The 20,541-nt window shown below is 51.4% G+C and overlaps 8 protein-coding genes across 8 annotated transcripts; 5 read left to right on the plus strand and 3 right to left on the minus strand.

The window, feature by feature from the left end:
* Positions 1–698: 698 nt before the first annotated feature.
* On the plus strand, positions 699–4,044 carry J4E86_010491 (uncharacterized protein; the record flags this gene model as incomplete). Its single annotated transcript, XM_051450989.1, has 7 exons — positions 699–1,064; positions 1,257–2,173; positions 2,222–2,383; positions 2,431–2,920; positions 2,965–3,138; positions 3,189–3,300; positions 3,350–4,044. 7 exons carry the CDS (start codon positions 699–701, stop codon positions 4,042–4,044), a joined length of 2,916 nt encoding a protein of 971 aa, XP_051297886.1.
* Positions 4,045–5,154: 1,110 nt separating this feature from the next.
* On the plus strand, positions 5,155–5,561 carry J4E86_010492 (uncharacterized protein; the record flags this gene model as incomplete). The annotated part of the gene is made up of 2 exons (XM_051450990.1): positions 5,155–5,459; positions 5,516–5,561. The coding sequence occupies 2 exons, from the start codon at positions 5,155–5,157 to the stop codon at positions 5,559–5,561; spliced, it is 351 nt and encodes a 116-aa protein (XP_051297887.1).
* A 261-nt stretch (positions 5,562–5,822) lies between these two features.
* J4E86_010493 (uncharacterized protein) lies at positions 5,823–6,914 on the minus strand (the record flags this gene model as incomplete). The annotated part of the gene is made up of 2 exons (XM_051450991.1): positions 5,823–6,336; positions 6,523–6,914. The coding sequence occupies 2 exons, from the start codon at positions 6,912–6,914 to the stop codon at positions 5,823–5,825; spliced, it is 906 nt and encodes a 301-aa protein (XP_051297888.1).
* Positions 6,915–7,801: 887 nt separating this feature from the next.
* Positions 7,802–9,163, minus strand: J4E86_010494 (uncharacterized protein; the record flags this gene model as incomplete). The annotated part of the gene is made up of 2 exons (XM_051450992.1): positions 7,802–7,939; positions 7,991–9,163. 2 exons carry the CDS (start codon positions 9,161–9,163, stop codon positions 7,802–7,804), a joined length of 1,311 nt encoding a protein of 436 aa, XP_051297889.1.
* Positions 9,164–9,476: 313 nt separating this feature from the next.
* On the minus strand, positions 9,477–11,040 carry J4E86_010495 (uncharacterized protein; the record flags this gene model as incomplete). The annotated part of the gene is made up of 4 exons (XM_051450993.1): positions 9,477–9,715; positions 9,766–10,738; positions 10,790–10,867; positions 10,924–11,040. 4 exons carry the CDS (start codon positions 11,038–11,040, stop codon positions 9,477–9,479), a joined length of 1,407 nt encoding a protein of 468 aa, XP_051297890.1.
* A 299-nt stretch (positions 11,041–11,339) lies between these two features.
* On the plus strand, positions 11,340–12,882 carry J4E86_010496 (uncharacterized protein; the record flags this gene model as incomplete). The annotated part of the gene is made up of 2 exons (XM_051450994.1): positions 11,340–12,098; positions 12,148–12,882. 2 exons carry the CDS (start codon positions 11,340–11,342, stop codon positions 12,880–12,882), a joined length of 1,494 nt encoding a protein of 497 aa, XP_051297891.1.
* A 1,815-nt stretch (positions 12,883–14,697) lies between these two features.
* J4E86_010497 (uncharacterized protein) lies at positions 14,698–15,864 on the plus strand (the record flags this gene model as incomplete). The annotated part of the gene is made up of 2 exons (XM_051450995.1): positions 14,698–14,915; positions 14,973–15,864. 2 exons carry the CDS (start codon positions 14,698–14,700, stop codon positions 15,862–15,864), a joined length of 1,110 nt encoding a protein of 369 aa, XP_051297892.1.
* A 1,108-nt stretch (positions 15,865–16,972) lies between these two features.
* J4E86_010498 (uncharacterized protein) lies at positions 16,973–18,700 on the plus strand (the record flags this gene model as incomplete). The annotated part of the gene is made up of 1 exon (XM_051450996.1): positions 16,973–18,700. The coding sequence occupies one exon, from the start codon at positions 16,973–16,975 to the stop codon at positions 18,698–18,700; it is 1,728 nt and encodes a 575-aa protein (XP_051297893.1).
* Positions 18,701–20,541: the final 1,841 nt, after the last annotated feature.

Raw genomic sequence — 20,541 nt, forward strand, 5'->3', positions numbered from 1 at the left:
CGCACCCAGAATCCCATGACAGCGTTCCACATGGCTGAGACGAGAGCAACGTTTGTCACGACATCATCTTCAATAGCGGCTGCGCAAGAGGAGGATAGACGGCCACATGCAACGCCAAGAGTCGGCCTATCATGACGGCCTTGCCTGCACGCGAGAAGCGACCCCTCGAACCAACTCAGAATGGCACGTCATCCCTGCGTCGCATCGGCATGCTGGACTTGCTGGACCAAGATCCACGACCTACATTCGTTATCGATACATCGCCAGGTAGCCCAAAGTCCGAAAATGGATGCCATTTGGAGTATTGGAATTCGGCCATGGCCGCCACCGACCCTGGAGGGCTACTGCAACTACTAAGCCGAGATGGTGGTGCGTACTCTGCTAATGAAGAAGGCTATGCCCCATTTACAAAATTTCGAAGCTGGTCTTTGACACACGACACATCGGAGAAGCCGTTCCTTTATCATGGGTTCAACTGGATGAAGATCCATGTGGCTGGCCGCTGGAATGTCATAAGCGGTCTCTTGGCGACCACATGCACCGGCAGTGAGGGCTCTGGAATGACCACTCTCACTCGAAAAACTTCTAAATCGAAAGTACCAAACTTCGATTGGACGGATGAACTTCCTCCTCTGCGGTTGTCACGACATGCAGCCTGGGCGCGCAGCATTGACTGGGCCTCCACTCCTCTTGGCCCAATGTCTTCCTGGTCGTCACAGCTACGCAGTATTGCCAATCTTGTCATGCAAGATCCACGGCCAGCAGTTGTTTTCTACGGTCCGGATCTGATCATGATCTACAACGAAGCAGAGATAGAGCTGTTGGGTGGCTTCCACCCTTGCATGGGAGTCAGCGCTCGCGTCGCGCTTGCTTCAGTCTGGGACCAGTATTTTGAACCCATCATACAAACCAACCTCGCAGGAGAAACCGTGGAAAAGACGAACACCTCGATACACATGGTACGCAGCGGTTTCATGGAAGAGACGTACTTCTCCTTAAAGTTCATACCCATATTAGATGCTGAGGGTATCACAGTTGGGCATTATGAGCCCCTGGTAGAAACGGTATGTTGCAACTCTCGCACTTTCAGCGCATATTTTGGGCACCTGCTCTTCCAGTGGCGCATTTGACGCTACGTACGGATGAGGATGGTACTCACGGAAGCATGGATCCTTCCACTAGCATGCCGTCGCAACTCTTGGGAGCCATATTCGAAGCTGCGAAGCCATTAGTGCAACCTGCTGACAGTCCTGTAGACTAGACAAGTCATTGCACAAAGACGCTCGCGCGTTCTCCTAGAGCTAAGCGAAGAGATACCCCGGGCGCGCAACACGGATACCTACTGGGTTCTCGCCACCGAAGTCCTATCCCGCAACGATAAAGATATTCCGTTCGCATTATTGTATTCGGCTGAAGCAGACGGGCATGGGTCCGAATCGAGTAGGACGCGCTTTTCCGATACGAATCAACAACACTGCAAGCTTCGTGGCTCATTCGGTCTTCCGAAAGGGTCGCCCGCAGGTCCCGATCATCTAGACTTCCAACAAGACCATGGCTTTACTCCATACTTTCGCCAAGCTCTTACTGCCCGGAAGCCGATCATAATTCGGTTCGATCAGGATCCTGTGGCGGCAGCGTTGGTCAAGGACGTTGAGTGGCAGGGCTTCGGTGATCCCTGCCGAGCGGCAGCCATCTGCCCTCTAAATCCGACTTCTTCAAAAGACAATATTCTTGGCTTCATGGTCATTGGGCTTAATCCCCGTCGGCCATTTGACGAAGATTATCTCCAATTCATAATGGTCGCCAGTCGCCTGCTTTCTACCTGCTTAACATCAATTTTACTCCATGAAGAGGACATTGGGCGTCGAGAACGGACTATCGCAAACGCGGAAGCAATGAAATCGCAGCTAAAGGAACAGTTGACTCTGTCCCAAGCGGAGTCTGAGCGCAATTTCTCCAAGTTCAAACGCTTCGCAGAGCGTGCCGATATTGGCATCTTTCTCATAGGAATGGACGGTGTCTATTCGTACAGGAACGAAGCTTGGTTTGAGATGCTTGGTCCAGTGGATCCTGCAACCGATCTCGCTGACGCGTGGAGTAAGCTTATCGACGATGACTTCGTCGAAATGGGACAAGCAAAGTTTGAGGAACTTGTCGAGACCAAACAGCATCAGTAAGTGATAGGTACGTCATGACGTGCGACAAAGCTTACGATGACCAGATCATTTGAGTTGCGTCTCAAGAAGAGGTGGAATGCGCCTACCCAGCATATGGATGATACATTCCCCGAACAGGAGCCAATGTGGGTTATCACATCCATCTTCCCTGAGCTCGATGAAAATGGAGAAGTAGTAGAGATCATCGGTTGCTGTACCGACATCAGGTACGCCATTCCTTCATGTCGCTATGCTTAACTGAGGCTTTGAACAGTCAGCAAAAATGGGGAGAGAAACTTCAGGCTACCCAGGCAACAAGGGCCCGAGAATCCAAGCGCAGTCTGGAAAACTTCATCGACACGACATCACACGAGATGCGAAATCCTCTGTCCGCGATCGTCCAGTGTGCAGATAGTATTATCTCGGCTCACAAGAACTTCAGCAAGTCGACAGATTATCAGAAGGTCTATCAGACCATATTGGAGACTACTGTTGACGCTGCCGAAACCATTGTCCAGTGCTCGAAGCACATGAAGACGATTGTGGACGACGTGCTTACCATGTCTAAGCTGGACTCGGGTTTATTTGTAATGACCCCAGTCGACGTCAAATTCGACTCAATCGCGAGAGACGCAGTGAAAATGTTCGAAGGTGAAGCCAAGTCAGCTGGTGTGGATTTGCGATTCCAGCTCGAAGAATCATGCAAAAAGGTCGCGGTTGATCTCGTTTCGCTAGACCCTACAAGGGTTTTACAGATACTTATCGTAAGTACGTGAGACATATTGAGGTGCTTCGGCTGACAAGTAAGAACCTTATCACCAATGCAATCAAATTCACCCGACTAGAGGAGATACGCGAGATCAGGGTCAGTCTGGGCGTCTCCCTGAAGCAGCCGACCCACAGTTTCAGCGTGCCATTCTCCCGTAGTTCGGAAACATCAGAAGCAGCGACTTTACAAGCAGATTGGGAGAAGGGCGAGATAGTAAGCTGATGTTGAAGGCGATGTCTCAGGTCTTCCACTAACGCAGAAAGGTCTACATCATCTTCTCCGTGCAGGACACGGGTCGTGGCTTGAGCGACGAAGAACACCAGCTCCTTTTCGCACGCTTTTCGCAAGCGTCTCCGCGCACACATATCGACTATGGTGATTATGAACCTTGAAGGCGATTGAACGACTTGCTGACTTATCTTAGGTGGCTCCGGTCTGGGTCTCTTCATCTCACGAAAACTTACTGAGATGCACGGCGGCGCTATCGGCTTCGCATCTAAAGCCGGCGTCGGAAGCACATTTTCCTTCTACGTGAAGAGTCGCAGAAGCACTATTCGCCCCAACTTTAACCGATCGGAAAGCGATGCGGCCGTTAGCTTGAGCATACGTGCGCAAAAGACGCTGCTTTCAAGTCGATCGCGCAACGAATCGGATGAACCACCCCAAGCCTCCGCTCCTGCGAACGACATACCCAACAAAGACCTGCACGTTCTGATCGTCGAAGACAACCTCGTAAACCAGCGTGTTCTGGCCAAGCAGCTACGGAACACGGGTATGCAGGTCGCAGTCGCGAATCATGGTGGAGAAGCTCTTGACTATCTGCGCACAACAAAGTACTGCATCTCCGATGGCTCTGGAAAGCCACTCGCACTCATCCTCATGGACTGGGAGATGCCTGTCATGGATGGGTTGACATGTGTTAGGAACATTAGAGAGCTCCAGAAAGAAGGCGTTGTTAGAGCGCACGTGCCGGTCATCGCGGTGACGGCTAATGTGAGGAGCGAGCAGGTAGAAGTGGCGTTGAAGGCGGGAATGGACGATGTGATAAGCAAACCGTTCAGGATACCGGAGCTTTGTGCTTGTATACAGAAGACGTTGAGGAATACGGCTAGGTCGTAGTCGTAGTGATTTGGAATAGAAATTACTACTCCCAAAAGTCGTTTGAAGCCAATGAATGATCAGGCCAGCATGTCGCCAAACGTCGCACCGCCGCGGCGTAATCGCCGCAACTTCGAATTAATGGCAAGTCTTTCGTCTAGTTTTGCAAGGTGTGAAAAAATCGGTGAGGCGATACTCGATGTTTCCAACGGAAAGGCTATCCGACGGAAACGGCAAACATCACGTCTTGCTAGCGCCCGCGAGACATTCGCAACCCGCCCTCCGCATCACCACTCCGCAAATGTACTTCGAGTCTGTGCATTCAAATGCTCAGTACCTGGAAATCAGTCTCGCCATTAATCGCGAATCCACGTGCACCATCGCGAACATTCCAGCTCACGCAACCAAGCTTCGTTGGGCCGCACGCCCTACAGGATATGGCGTGGCTGAACTAACGACCAATCCCTCTCTTTCTTCCAGGCACGACGAAACATGCAATTTTGCGCAAACAGCGACTATGACACACGAAATAGCCTTTAGAGGTAACTCGTGTGTCAAAGTCAACAACGTGATGGTTGTCGCAGTGGGACCCTGCGGTATAAAAAGTCTGTTGAGGCTGAGCCGACGCCAGCCGACAACGCCTCTCACCACGTTCTCCTGAGAGCCTCGCGGGAGCTAAGCGGTTAACGGAGATCATGCCATGCGCATTAGCTATTCTTGGGGTGATTCTGGTCTGAAGAGGTTTAGTCAGGGCACATGCGAAGGGTTATTATGATGACGTCTTCCGGTGTGCGTTCCTGTGGCTTCTAGACACTCGGTGGTAACCAGCGCGAGGCGATGCTACCTTGCTAGACCCACATGTGCGACCTTTGCGAAAAATCAGTCACGGTGCACGTGGAGTGTGTGTGTCCAAGATCTCACGATCGTTTGGGTGGTGGTGGGAAAGGGTGGAAAATTTCTTCGTGGTGCCATGGGGTATATAAGGGGTGGGGAGGTGGGTTAGGTGGAGGAGCATCAGCATCAGCATCAAGCCATTATCAAGTCTACTACTACACTTCCATCTTCAACTTCAAGACCACCATACTCTCCACACATCTTCGGTACCTTGAAACCAAACAACCAACCACCAAAATGAACAACTTCGACTGCCACCCGCGCGTTCTATCGCTCTCCTCCGCCTCAACCCCATCTTCTTCCACCCCCACAACACCCTTCGCGCAGTCTCGCCGCCAATCCCACGAGTCAGCACACGACGCCCACCACTTCGTTAACCAAGAAGAGAAGACACAGCACAAGCTTAACCTCAGCATCAAGAAGATGTGGGAGGGCGTCAAGAGGCATGCTGTTGAGCACCACAAGAGCGTCAACGCTGCGTACATGGCTAGCTACGGATGTGGCACTGCGACTGCGGTGAACACTACTGGCGGAAAGGCGTTGTAGATAGTGTTTCGACAACGAGAGTACATGGCGATATGGATGAAGAGTGAGAAAGAAAAGAGGAGGATACCAACGACGACACGACGACGACCAAAAAGTGAATTTCGAGCGACAAAAGTGGAATTTCTGGTGCATTATACCCCGACGAACGATTTGTGGCGCCGAGGAGGAGCTGGTACAGTGGCTCTGATACTTTGTAATATCTAATAATATACGGAAAGACTTTGTTCATTGTTGCGTTGCTCTTGCCAGTGCCTATGTGATAGCTGAAGCGACTGAAGCCAAGTGTGCACTCTACTGATCATATCCAAACGCCTGCGCACTCTCAAATTATGATGAAGGAAACAGTGTATGAGATCATTTTAGTACTCGTCGTCCGACTCTTCCTCGATGTCGGCCTCTTCCTTGTCCACATCATTCCCCTCCTCTTCGGATTCATCTTCATACTCATCCATTACAACACCCATTTCTCTTCGCCCCGCCGCGTACAGTGTCTTGTCTTCCTCTTTCAACTCCTTCGCAGTTCTGCGCATTGTCGGAATGAGAACGTCGATGACGAAGTCCTGGAGCTGTCCACCGAAAGAGTCGTATTGAGAGATGAGCTCGGGTACAAGCTCTTCCAGTCGTGCGCGCAGATGTGCGTCCTCTTCGTTTATGCGCCGTAACTCCTTAGGAGAATACCGAGGGTATGGTCGTTTGGTGTAATCAGGATCGTCCCAGTGACGAATGCGATTGATGTCGCAGCATGTATGTCTTATCTCTAGGTATGAGAACACGAAGAGGCGGATATAACCATGGATGAGTCGAGAGAGACCGAGTGTGCGTGCCGCGCTGTCAGTCCATAGGGTCAGATCAAGTAGTATCCTCATGAAGACACTACATTGAAACTCTTCGTACGTCTCGTCAACTACATACAACCTGACACATTCCAGATCCCTCACCAGAGTTGCGTCCTGAAACTTTTCGCAGATGAGAGGAAACCGCCGACAAAAAGAATAATTCGCGAGTATCCCCTTCCAGAAACATGAGAGAAAGTCGCACCCGGACCTGCTACATGCACACTCGCATTCGTCAAGTATATCCTCTTTTACAAGAGCCTCATAATCTTCGTACGCCCAGACGTCTTTCATGTTAGGAGGATCATCGGAATATGCGGGTCCGACCTCAAGAAGTTCAGCAGATTGCCAGGCCAAACAATGTACGACGGTGGTGTTCGTTCCTGGCCATGTCTCTCTCAGATCCGCGCCTCTTGAGACAAGCCATCGGACTGTTCTGTCACGATCACTCAAACACTCTGACCTGTTACGCTTCATAGTCTCCAAACATTGCGTGGCCAGATACACCAATGGAGAGCATGCTGTCTCATTGCCACACTTGAAGTTCTCTTGACTGATATCACCAATGCCGGCCAGTTCAAAAGACTCGAACAATTTGAGTTCGTCGAACTCCCACATGTGTGGCATGTAATAAAGGCTTTTTCGTTTGGGCCAATAATGTTGGGGCACGCCAGCCCCCTCCGTAACTAGTGCAGTCAGCATGCAACTCAGATGCGTATCTGGTAAGCTTGTCCGGGCGCATTCACAACAATATTCAAGTTCATGCATTTCCATCAGTACCTTGACCTCGTGCCCTTGCTTGATGAGATAGCTTAACACGAGCTGAATCACGTCCGTAGAGGGAAATCCTGTTCCCGGCCATGGACCGGGAAAAAGCGCGTCCTCAATGTGGCCAATCAAATTGAGCTGTTGTTCGTCGCACATCTCCCTCTGTGACAACCAGAATTGCACCATGTCCAGTCGATTTGTAGATGCTGAGAGTGAGAGTAAAGTTTGCTCGGAGCTCCACGCAACAGAGCTTGGGTCTTCCTGATGTGCCATCAAATTGGCATGAAGCAAGATTTTGCAGCCATCCACCCAACCAGTAATGGTAGACATGATCAGAGCGTCGGTGAGAGTCTCGGTATTTAGGGCGTGCAAATCCCTGGGCTGGTGTAAGAAACCACGGAGTCGGTGGCCCGACTTCATGAAAACTGCCTCTAGTAACTCGCTGTCATCTAGTAAGGGATTGATGAAATTTTCGTAGCGAATCCCGGCCAAGACTGCTACCCCTTCGTGGCTTCTGCGTGCTGCGTCTCTGTAGGTAAACCGTGTTATCTGCAGATCTTGTTCAAATAGTGATCTTAAGAGACTTATGTGGGTTTCTCTGTCGTCGACAGAGGTGGGACATCCTATGAGAGTGTCGAGGCATGTACTGTTCACGCTTAGTGTTGTCACATTTCGAGGTGGTATGATAGCACGACGAGTGATGATTAATCTCAAATAGAACAAGGGTCAATGAATACTTACGCTCCATTGTCGTCTATCTCGAAAGCCTCGCTTGGCATTAGTGGGAGGAGGATTTTGAACAGATAAGCAAGGTTCTCAAAGGTGTCGGCAAAGCTCCCGAAAGGATTCAAAAACTCGATGTTGTTACAAACTTCCTATGCTGGTGGTCAGCTTGCATCGCGTAAAGATAAGGGCTGTATACATACATGTAGAAGCGTCGTCCCATTTGTTAGTCGATCATGTGGCGATGCTTGTCTCAGCTGGAACATCATAGACAATTTCTCGACCTCGCCCCGAAAAGTATCCATTGGCATGTTCATACTAGACTCGACAACTGTCATGGCAAATTCGAAAGCAGGAGACCATTCGACAACGCGATGACACTCCAGATTCTGCTTGGTCGATAATCCAGCGCCATAAGATAGTTGAAACGACAGCAAGACTTTCTTCCCGAGAAGAAGACTACACAATGTAGCTTGAAGCTGCAGATCCGTCACCGCGTTATGGAGTGGAGCTTGAGGACACCCTGCGTCGTGCATAGACGTTCGTGTACATGTGAGAGCGAACAGTCCCGTGCGATAGCCAAGCGCAGAGGTTTGCGGTCGGCATGTACATGGCAGTTTTGCATATCGATGTCTCATCCTTCGGTCTTTCCGGTGAAGCGATCTGAGATTCCTCACGTCGGTTTGAAGTGTAGACTCCTTCATGAGCGATATCTCGTCGAGCTTTGCTTGTAAACTGTGTATACCGGTATGGAGACTTTGAAGACTGTGCGACGTGGCTGAAAATCCCGATTCAAGCATGTGCGATTGTCCAGCGAGCTGAAGACTTGTCGCATCGAATACATCGCGCTGCAGCTGTAGACTCGAGAAGTGATGTATGCTTTGGTCCATGGATAGCTGGGTGTAATGCAACCGAGCATTCTCAGAAGCCAAGCGCTGTTGGTCAATGACAAGGGCGAGTAGCGCAGTCTGTAAACTTTGCTGTATGGTGTTGAGAACATCTTTCCAGTAGTTGATGTCCGTCTCCTTGAACGGAAAAGCCAGCCGCTTCGTCAACCTCTTCAAGTTGGACTTGATCCCGCCGTCTCCTGCTTGGTCGTCTGGTTTAAGCTTCTTCCTGATAGTCGCGATGGCGTTCGCACACGAGACGATGCCGGTGCGTGTTGCTGACACCGACTGGGATGAATCCACTTTTCCGATAACGGATTCAAGTCGTTCAAGTAGGTTCGCGAGTTCCTCCATTTCCGCGGCGATTTGTTCAGCCTTGTTCTTCGCTTCTTTGACGCCGCTGAAGTACCATTCCAGGCCTTTGCAGACTTGGATGGCGAGGGAAACGACACCGACGGCGCTGCCGGTGATAGAAAATGGGTCTGCCATCGCAGACCTCGGTGCGCGGAACGTGGGTGGAAGGAGAGAGAAAGGAAAGCACACGAAAGGAGGGGGGCATGAGGGAGGCTGAGGCCGAGGCGCAGCGCGTGCATGCCAGGCTGGCAGTGGGCAACCACTCACAACGATCTTACACTCATCGGTGGAGGACACATATGCAGCCACCTATCATAAGGTCTATCCCGCGGCGATGTACTGCATGGACTGATCCGCCTATCAAAATAAAATGCGTGTATTCCTGTATGCTCTATGCGTGTATTCCTGTATGCTCTATGCGTCCATGTCAACGAGAAAGAAAAGCGGCTTAATGCTGCGCAGCCAGGGATCTATGCTCCTTGTTCAGACGCGATGAATCCTCATCGTCGTCGTCTGAGTCAAGACCTTCCAATTCGAACTCCTCGGCGTCTCTCACTCTACGATCGACCCTTGTGTATCCATTGATGTGTCCGTTCGCATGACCGTTCGTGAGGGGCGCTTCAGCATCGGCTTTGTCGTCTTGTTCCCAAGTGTATACGGCGTAGAGGTGGATGAGCATGTTGACGACTAGACACGAATTAGCTTGAGATAGTGGTGAGCTATATGGAGAGACTTACAAAGGAATAGCAAGAAAGCGATGCTGTAGAGGATAAGCACGTAGGATACGTGGGTGACGTTCGCGTCGGACAGCAGCTTCATCTGCTCCTCGGTGGCGCCCATGAACATGAACCCACCAGCCATGAGCAGGAACGGCGTCAGGTACTGGAAGCTGTTCGGGTCCGAGCCATCGGTTGCGACAGAAGCGCGGTCCTTGAGCACGAATGAGATCTCAATGATGCGCGCGGCACCTGCAGCCATGAGGGTGTAGCCGAAGATGGTGTGGATCATAGTCGAAATTGGCAGATGTTGTGGGTGCGCAGACATGGCCCATCCGGTCATCAGGATGATGATACCGGGGATAAGGTTGCGCTTCGGTTGACCATTGCGCTTGCGGCTGAGCCAGACACCGACCAAGCCCGCAGCCCACCATACGATGCCCATAGATGTGTGCTGAAGGTCGTTGTGTACCCATGGTCCTCCCCAACGGTGTTCGGTAAAGGTGTTGACGCAACCCCAGGCGGCGATTACGAGCGAATCGAAGAACTCCTGGCTCCTTCCGGTCCTCCGCAGCCACATCTGTCCGACTAGAAGTAGGATAAGGAGAATGATGCCGTATGCGATGAAGGCGCTGCCCATAATGAAGTGCGCCAGACATTGTCCGGTGTGGTCCGCCCTGCAGAAGCCGAGGGCAGTAATTCCTCCAAAGAGAAACTGCACCCAGGTGACCACTGGCATAGCCTTTCCAACAACACCGTGCGCCTTCACTACCACGCGCCGTATCTTCCCATTGATGCCCTTCTCCAGGTGTAGCTTCAGGTAGATCCCCATAGCGACTTGGGATACCAACATGAGCATGATGATAGGAACGAACTGGCTGTGGATGTTGTCGGTGAACTGCCTGCCCTTGTGTCTATGGCCGAGGAAGTATCCGATGATTGCGAGGACGGTTCCGAGGGATTGTACCGGGACGTGCCATTTCGATCGTATTATCTAGCCCTGCTGTCAGCCCATACTCTTGGTTCTCGATTTGAGGTAACTTACTCCTAATACCATACCAGTGGGGAAGATGATGCCCCAAGCCACCGTTTGGATCAAGATGTGCGTCCATAGTATTGAGTCCTACATCGACCATCAGTCTTGCTGCCTCAACCAGGGCGGTCGAAGTGTCAACCCACTATTGGGTCAGGTGATATGGCATCACCATCTGGGATCGCATCCATATCGTGGTCGTGAGCTGTGACTGCTGCGGTGTAAAGCAGCGCCGCAAGGGCCGCTCTTGTAGGGAGGCCCATTTCGCCGTCGGTATTTCTGAATAAGATTCGGGTCGCTGCAGCTGGCGCCACGAGCAGGTGATTATCGTGGAATCTGCAGCGTTGAGAGTTTCACAGTAGCATCAGACGCGTGCTAAGGTGGGACCGAATGGGGAGGCGAGTGTGTTCGTTGTTTCCCTTGCAGGCGTTGTCGCAATCTCGTGCTTACGTGAACAGAAGGCGCCACCGTCATTGGCTTCCGCCACACTCCGACCGGGCGATCAACACCATCATCTCAGACACCATCGTCGGCCTGCAGCCTCAGCCTCGCCATTCACGACATGACTTTCGAGAAGGGCGTCACCGAAATCGCGGACTCGGATGATGATCCGATGACGTCGTCACCTGGTGTTGTTCCGGATGAAGCGGGCGACAAGCATTGCGCAGTGTCCAATGTTCCGTACCAAGAGCGACAAGACGCGTCGCGCGAGGCAGATGGCCTCCAACAAGCATTCGCCGAACGCGATGCCAGCACAACTGAAGTCTTGGGCGCCGATTCCATCAATTCTCCAGTTCATGTCGACGCGTCGAGAATTGATCAGACTAACATGATACCCCATGAGACCACTGCAGCGCAAAACGAGGAAGGAGCGACTGTCGAAGGTGGCAGCCACGGTCTGGGACTCCACACACAAATACATCCACAAAAGCCAGTATCGACGACCAGAGACATGTCAAATGGGCCTCAAGTGATGGTCGTTCCAACTGAAAACGGGGATCCAGTTGCCAAGGATGTCGAATCTGACCCCTCAGCCCGCGGTGACGAACAGCAGCCACTTGTAAGCCATGCCAATCCATCTTCTGCCGAACAGGAAGTAGCTGAGGCTATTCAATCCACAATGGCGGATGCGCCGTTGAAGGTACCAGGTGCTGCTGCTCTCGCTCCATCAGAGTTCAGCGTCGATTCTGAGTTCCCAAACGGGTCAACATGTCAATCGCAAAGTACTGTCACACTCGCCAGTCTGCCTCGTGAGTCGAAAGATGATTCGGGTCGAGCTGTAAAGCATCATCCGGTAGATGGACACATGAGCGACAACGTAGTCTGTCCTAGATCAATACTTTGTAAGTTCACGCGCTCACATATGTTAGGACCGATCTCGGCCGACCTCAGCAGCCGCCAGCATGCAGTCGAATACGACAAGGATTGCATTAGGCTCGTCAGGCGACGCAGGTCCTGCTGCGACCATGCCGGACGACTACACCAGCTCCACGCTCCATAGGGCTCAAGACACTGAAGATACGCCTCCTGATGCGCGAATGCACATCAACACTAGCGAAGCTGCCATGATCGAAAACGGATCTAGCTCTGAGATCGGCCAGGAACAAACTTCCCGAAGCACATCCGCGGACCAGCAACCATCCGCAGAAGAAGTGGCATTGCCGAGAGAGAGCGCAGGCTCAAGTTTTGGTGCTAGTTCACCAATCGCTCAACTATCTACCCATGCCCAACCACACGCTGCCGCCCAACGCTTGTCATTACCCATCCCAATACCTCCATCGAGAACACCACAGGAAATCACTCTTGACAATCTGAGAGCCCAAAAAGCTGCACTCTTGGCTTCTCTCGGTGCGCTTCCAGCGATCCAAGTGCTGATGGAAGAGAATGCCCTTTCAGATGCCGAATCAGGCGATGCTAGCGATGAACCTACTGAGACCGATGTCATGGCAGCCGCAAACAAAATCGTGAAAGAGCACATCAAATTACTACACGAATACAACGAGCTGAAAGATGTGGGTCAGGGGTTGATGGGCCTTATTGCGGATCAGCGGGGCGTACGGATAGTCGAAGTTCAAGAGGAGTTCGGCATCGATGCGCAGGACTGATCGCAAGTTTACCAGTGTGCTGTGAACGGCAACGGGAGTGAGGAAGCGATAGACGACGGCGTGAACTAGGTGTGACAGGCGCAGAACGAACACGGCATCTGAGTGTCAAATAAACCTTATACTGTATGTACTTCCTCTTTCGCTCTATATGCAATCTGCCGTTCTCAGGCTACACACCACTGTCCCGTGCCTAGTTCGACTGCCCGCTGATCCGCCACGCCAGGCTCGAGGCTCCAGCTCGCCGACTTTGCTAATACTAGCTGATGCCTGTCTCCATCAACAGACTTGGTGGCGATCCTTGGCCTTGACACATCTTCCGACGGACCCCAAGTACAGGTGGACGCGATGAGATCAATTGCGCAATACGAGCGCATCCTCGGTCCATCTAAGATGCGGCTCATCCTCCAGATCTGGTCCGGGCCTCTCGAAGCCCGCTCTCTGCGGGTAGCGACAGACTTTGCGCACGGACCGCGAGCCGTGTGGCAGGGACGCGTTTGGCCAGATTGCCGGAAACCGGAGAAGCACCGATTGGAAAGGAAGAATTCCAGAAGACTGGATCTCAAGAGACAACGCCACATAGGTTTTCTTTTGCGACCTGCAGAACGTGGATGTATTTTCACAAGAGTTGGGTTGCAGATTATGGTCAGCTGAGCCAGAATCCTCATACGATGTTCCATGACTCTGCACATTGCCATTCGGTCAATGTCGGCCACCAACACCTCAGCATCACCTTGGACGGGAATAATTGCAACCATCGTCTTGAATAATTGCGGGTCTTCCTCGGTCATACTCACACATGTAATCAGGGGAAGCGACGGAAGCTACGATCGTACCCCGAATACACCAGCAGAGTCGACCCCATGTATCGATGTGGTCTCATGCGGGTATCAGCATTGTACGTGTACCGACTCCGTTTCAACCACCGGTGAATATCAAATGCAGACCTTGAGCCGCAGCGCCCAGCTTTCTGCAGTGATTGCAGGGAAGTGGGAGTGCAGGGGCGTTGTCCATCCGTCTGAGAGGTCGACTGACGAAGTGGCGGTGCAGATTCTGCGTCTTGGTGTGGAGTCGGATGTCGCGCATTCATGCATTCGCGTCGACGAGTTCCATGAGCGCTGAAGATCCGCGGCCCCACGCAGGAAGGCAACCTTGGGAAAATCTTTAGTATCCCAGCCTTCGGAGGTATTATCGCGACATCTATGTTCATCATCACTTACATGTCATGAAGTCGGCGACCGTCCACTATCCGATTAGAATAGTAATCGTCTTCAACACTAACAAAACCCGATATTCTTGTTACGTTCCACGATACACGTCAGCCGTGTAATTTAAGGTTTAAGATGACACTTACTTTCGGGTAGGAGACAGATCTAACTTACATGTGGCGCTCTGAACGTCGGAGCCCAGAGTGCGCAGTGTCCCGCTGCTTGATACCAAGCTAGGAAGCCGGTCCACTCCGTAATGCACGTCTACTCGCAAACGCAAGCGAGGGTCCTTCGGAACACTTGCAATTACTAGCGGGTAGCATCTACACGTGGTGATTGGCAGCTAGAGCATGGCAGGACAACCCAAGCCGCTTGCTAAGTTGACAGCTCCACGGTGCATGCCGTCCCGTCCACTAATGCCATCCTATTGCTAGTCAGCCACCCATGATGAACTTATCGGTAGTTTGCAACGTGCTTTCTGTAGCGGGCGTGCCTCCTTTCCGGGATCAGTAGCGATATATGGGTGTTTTGGAGACCCTGAGCCCTTATACATCAGGATCTTTCTGACCGACTTCTCCTTCCCCAACCTCGGCGTTACTTACACCACACAATGTCGGCTACCGTCCAGGACTTCCAGCTTGCTGCTCTGGCTGCCGGCTTCACGATTGGGTTCGGGTTCTTGACAGTATGGGAGGCCGTCAAGCAGACACGGCGAAATCACAGCCCTCTCCGATCAGCCTACATTTACATGATATGGGGTGAGATTCTGGTCAATGTCATCATCGGTATCATCGGATGGCTGTTCTTGAACGATGTACTCGGGCCGACGTGAGTTCCCTGGCATTGCAGTACACGACAAAGAGTCGACGCTGACAAAGACTACAGTGTCCCCGTTCTATTCTTCATCCTATTCTTCTGGGTATGGGAGATCCAACTGCTCATGCAAATCATCATCAACCGCATTGCCCTCATCGCAGAACACCGAAGTACCATCCGCAACCTCAAATGGGGAACAGTAGTCTTGATCACCAGCATCAACATCGCCGTCTTCTGTATTTGGATCCCATCGCACACCGTCCCACCAATCAGCGAAACCTTCGTCAAGATCAACAACGTCTGGGACAAGGTCAGCAAGGTGCTCATCCTAATCGTCGACGCAGGCCTGAACTGGTACTTCCTGCGAACCGTCAAGATCCGCCTCGTCGAACAACACGGTCTCACCAAATACGCGCCACTGGTAGGCTTTAACGGCAAGCTAATGGTTGTTTCCATCGCCATGGACGCCCTCCTCATCGGTCTCATGTTCCTCCAGAACCAAGTCGTATACGTCCAATTCCACCCCGTCGTCTACATGGTCAAGCTCAACATCGAAATGTCCATGGCCTCCCTCGTCGTCCGCCTCGCGCAAGGCAAGCCGCAAAACGACATGAACCCCGAAGAATTCCACAGCTCCTCCGGTCCCGACTCGCACTCCCGCTCCAACGCGCGCTCGCACCAACCGCACTCGGTCCAGCTGACCAACCGATCAAAACGCAACACGACAAAGATGCGCAGCGCGGGGCTGAGCAAGATTGATAGTGATGAGAGTCTGGAGCTGGGTGGTATCCAGTGTACGACGGATCTACACATCACACATGAAGATAGGAAAGACTATGTTGACAGGAAAGACTTTGTAGAGGGTAGCTCGAGGAGTAGCAATGACGCGCCCGCGCCGAGTGTGTTTGGGGATGAGACGCCGTTGAAGCAAGGGGCGAGGATACAAGAGAGGTCGATGTGAAGAGTTCTTTCATTTGTTTTGTTGAGCGGTTGTAATTAATGATACCCGTGGATATGTAATCACAATTGGTAACTACAAGGCTGTCCCCATACACCAAGTGACGGGGCTCATTATCAGCTTGGACTAACTCGTCTGCTCACTGACAGGCCGGACGTCTAGCTCTCCTATTTGATGTCGGTACCAGTTTGAGCTCTTCTCTCCTCCACCGGCGGCTTTCTGGCCCGTGCTCAGCTCTTCAGCGCGCGCGCTCCGTCTTCACTCTCACTTCAGCTCAGACCCAACAATAGGACTGCTGCCTATTTTCCAGTCTCGCTTATCTCGCTGTCGGAAGTTGATCCGGAGACCGAACGCACGTATATCAATATCGCTCCACCTCCGCAGTCCAACGCTTCTACTCCCCACTCGTTCGCAGACTGCACCCACTACACTACCACCACCACTACCTTGACGCGACTCTTCTAGCTACCATGGTAAGGTTTCTCCCGCGTTTCTTTTGCTTTTCCAGTCCTTTCCATCGTCAACCGTTTCTTTCCTTGTGTCTCAACTCATTTCCACCGTCAGCCTTCCCTGTCTCTTTTGTCTCCAGCTATTTACAACGACATATATACTGTTCACACTTACTATTTTTTGCACCCCAAGTCGTTTCTACTGTCATTTCTACTGTCTAACCCTTACTTAGGTATTTGGTCACTGTCTTTGAGACACCGGCGTCATCCACCACGGTATAGTGTTGCTTTCGACTTCACCATCCTCGATCGCGATCGGTTTCGTCCTCGCTCGTTGTGGATTTCATCGCGAATTCAAAGAAGGGCCGTACAAGGGGTGAATATCGGATTGAGCTTGAGGTCGTGGTCTCGGTCTAAGCGTGGGTCGGTTGTTTTGTTTTCGATGGAAGGTATCGTCGCGCATACGGTCAAGTCTTGTCGGACTTTGATCGGGTATATATACCATACAATTGAATTTCATCTGCATCTAAGCCCGTTCTTTTCATGTGTTCTCCTTCATCGTGATGTCGTTGGTTGCCTAATCCTCCACATGACGTCAGTCCCGCCTCCGCAAGCGACGCGACTATCTTTGACGCGTCAGGAATCATTCTCACTACACCGACATGTCTTCCTCATCGAACACTGCTCTCAAAACGCTTATATCACGTTGCGACAATAGCAGTCTGTATGAATACACGTCGCGTTTCGTTCCAGAGCTGGCTCTCCTAGGCTACACAGATGTAGCAGCGCGCCTGATAGGCAGACTCAACAACTATGACTTCTACCACGACCGAGTCGGAAGCCTTCGGCCCCTTTGGTTCCTCTGGGATCTGCGTGCGAAGGGAGATGATGCACCATGGCCTGAAGGAGAAGAAGATAAGGTGCGCCGGGCTGTGAGGGACAGACGAGCAAAGACGAACAACGGCGAACCTCGAACGGGAAGTGACGGAACAGTAAAACCAGACGATGTACAGGAAGAGCTGCAACTTATGGCGAAAGAGTTTGCGTCGAAATGTTATGATTTGCCTGGGATGCTAGGTCCGGCAAAAGCACTCCACACCTATCCGCTTGATGACCCACGCCTTACTCCTCGAATGCTTCGAAAGGCGATAAATTCCATCCATAACTTTCAGACTGGGCGTCTGACATCTAATATGCGAGACGTAAGAAGCGGGCTGGTGAACATGCTGGACCTGGTCTTATGGGCTGAAGCGAACCATGAACAGCCCGGGATGGACGAATCACTACGTCAGTCGGGCACCCAGCCATCCCATGAGTTGCTACGTTGGCTAGCGCACAGTTTGGGAGAACGTTCGTACGAGATTCAGCCGGCGATGGAGTCCAGGCAGGCATGGAAGTTGTACAAAAGCGGAGCGCTGAGACAGCACCTCAACATTGATGAAGCAGCGCTCGCAACCTTTGCAAAGGACTTCGAGAACGCTTTGACCGATCGACTCACGAACGGTCGAGCTAGACCAGGAGCAAACATCTCCATTCAAGAACTTTTAGTAGCAGCCGAACACAACACGAAATACAACGCCGGGGCCAGAAAAGTCAATCCCGAGCCCCCTGAAACCTCCCTCTTTCACTCTCCAGCCACCGACTCGCAGATTGAAGAAGCCGAAACACGGCTCAACACCACCTTGCCAGCCGACTACAAGACCTTCCTCAACATCAGCAACGGTTTTGGTTCTCCTTGGGGGCACCCACTAGGCGACCTTCAGACGCCTCTGCATCCTATCGACAAACTACGCTGGCTCGACCCTGCAGAAGAAGACTACTTCACTGACCTCACGCTCGACCTACCCACTCGATGGGATAAATGGCCTTTCGTCCCCGCCCCAACAGCCAAGGCTTACGCCTGCGATGAAGTGACAGAGCATTTCCTCATCGGTCGTGCATTGGAAATTGGTACGCAGGAGATTGATAATACGTGGCTTCTCCCGCCTTCTACCATTGTGCCGATAAAGCAGGCTGTGAAGAAGATGCTGGACGATGAGACTCTGGGTAAACGCGAAAAGAACAGTGTAAGAGTTGCGATCAAGGATTTTGCCGGGAGTGAAGAGGAGTGGGAGCAGATGGAGTGGACGTGTGTTACTTGGGCTAGTGGAGGGGTGGCGGCTATGTATGTTTATCCGGGGTTTAGGGCGTGGCTTGAGGATGTTGTTGAGAAGGGAAGTGTTGGGTTGGGGGGTGACGAGCAGGAAGAGCAAGAGAAGATGTTGAAGCGTGGCATGTGGTTGGGGAGGGTGTTTGAGAATAGAACAAGCGGGGATAAATCGGACGCGGAGGAATCGCCGGGGTGGCTGAAAGACGCGATTAGAGCAGCGATGCCAAAAAGAAGATGCTGAGCATGAGGAGATGCAGCTGTCGAACCTGTAATCTATGTTACGGAAGCGCAGCCCAGGTTGGGGTAGATACTGGGGCTTCTGGACTTTTGGCTTGAGACGAGCTCTCCTTGTGCACGGGCCCTGCTCTGATGTAGCGAGAAATGGCGGATATAAAAGCCTTCGTTCCTCCTGCTCCTTTCTTTCTTCTCATCACACAATTCCACTTCTGAAATATCAAAATCGACCGCGGGTAACCCCCATGGCTGTCTCTCCTGCGCTTTTCGGTTCCAAATCTGGAGGGGCGTGATGCATGATCGATCTATCTCCCCAAAAAGGCCGCTGTCCCCAACTATGTGCAAAGGTCTACTCCGAATGTCATAAGTTTGAACTCATGGTTCTGCCTTTGTCGTCTTTGAACAAGTACTCATCAAGCTTTCCACTCAAAGAAGCACGAAGAGAAATTCATGAGCCGCCACTGTCCTCCAAACTCGGTGGCCGTCAAGATCATGGGTTGTCTACAACGGTCCTGGAATAGAAGGGCCTGCAGCAAGCTCATATGGCCCATCAAAAACGACAAACGCATGTATGATGATTTTGGGGCGCTGGCTAGATATATATACCGCTCTTCTTGGGTCCTTCTCCTACTACATTGACATGCTGGGCTGGAATCGAAAAGGAATTTGGGAACTGTACATGTCCTGAGCGCCTCCTTCTTATCTCGAAACGTACTCGCTCTTATGCCATGGCTAGAGAGAAAGAAAACCAAAATCGTCAGTTGATATGTGCACTCCAGATCCACAAATGCAAATACTTCCTCTTTTTCGGGAACAGCGAAAAGTTACGGCTATCGATACATGGATTAGAAACTCTATCGTCACATTGCGCAGAGAGATTAAAAATGGGGCTTGATTACATTGATGATCTTCTTTGCTGCACCCGACTACAGGAAGTGTGTGTATAAAACCCCTTCCACACCTCACCGTTGTTCTCTCCTACATCTCACAAGCTTTTTCGAGTTTTCCAAAAACGTACAGGAGCTCCGCGATGTCTGCGTCTCCCTCCCTCTTCCAAAACTACCTTGACTTCATCGCATGTCTCTACCTAGTTTGGCTCTCGAAAATCGTACGTGTCCTAACTATGTCTTTGGTCGCTAGAACAACAGGGTATATCGAGTTGCTCTCATAAAAGCGTGTCTAAGGTCCCAGTTCAAAGACACAATTTACCCTGCTGCACTCTAAATTCTACACTCTTTTTCCAAATCCCAAATTGCACATTACGATGTCTGCTTCTCCGCCCTTTCTCTAAAATCATTCAACGCTCGCTTATGCTTGTGGAGACGTTGCCCCCAGCCTACCATACTGTAAAAGCATAAAAGGTTCGTCGATCCCGAGATACTTTCTTGCACTCTAAAGCACACGGTCTCTTCTTCCGTTCCAAAACAAAGATTATCCCAGTTATGTCTGCGACTTCCGCTTCTTTCTCAATATTCGATTTGACGTTCGCATATTCCTGAAGGATTTGGCGAAAAGATTAGGGAAGAGTGTAACGATGTTTATAATCACCACTGGTTCAACTTGATGTTTCTGTCCGTCTTTGAACTTGCAGCTATCCAAATGATCGAAGTATAGGTGCATGGGGAAGAGATTGTATCCGCCATGCTTGCGCGAAATGAAAAGTGGAGAGCCTAAATGAATACCTCAAACGGGACATGTGCGTCCTCCCTGCGCTAAGCGAGAGACGTTTATAAGACCAACGTTTCTCTCCCTCACTCCATTCTCTCAATAAAGCTCTGTCTTGATTTGAAGGACCAAAACATGTCCAGAAACGACAGGATGAGGATTGGCGAGAACCACAACGATCGA

Source organism: Alternaria arbusti, assembly GCF_024043155.1.
Source record: "Alternaria arbusti strain BMP 1465 chromosome Unknown scaffold_22, whole genome shotgun sequence".
Taxonomy (NCBI): domain Eukaryota; kingdom Fungi; phylum Ascomycota; class Dothideomycetes; order Pleosporales; family Pleosporaceae; genus Alternaria; species Alternaria arbusti.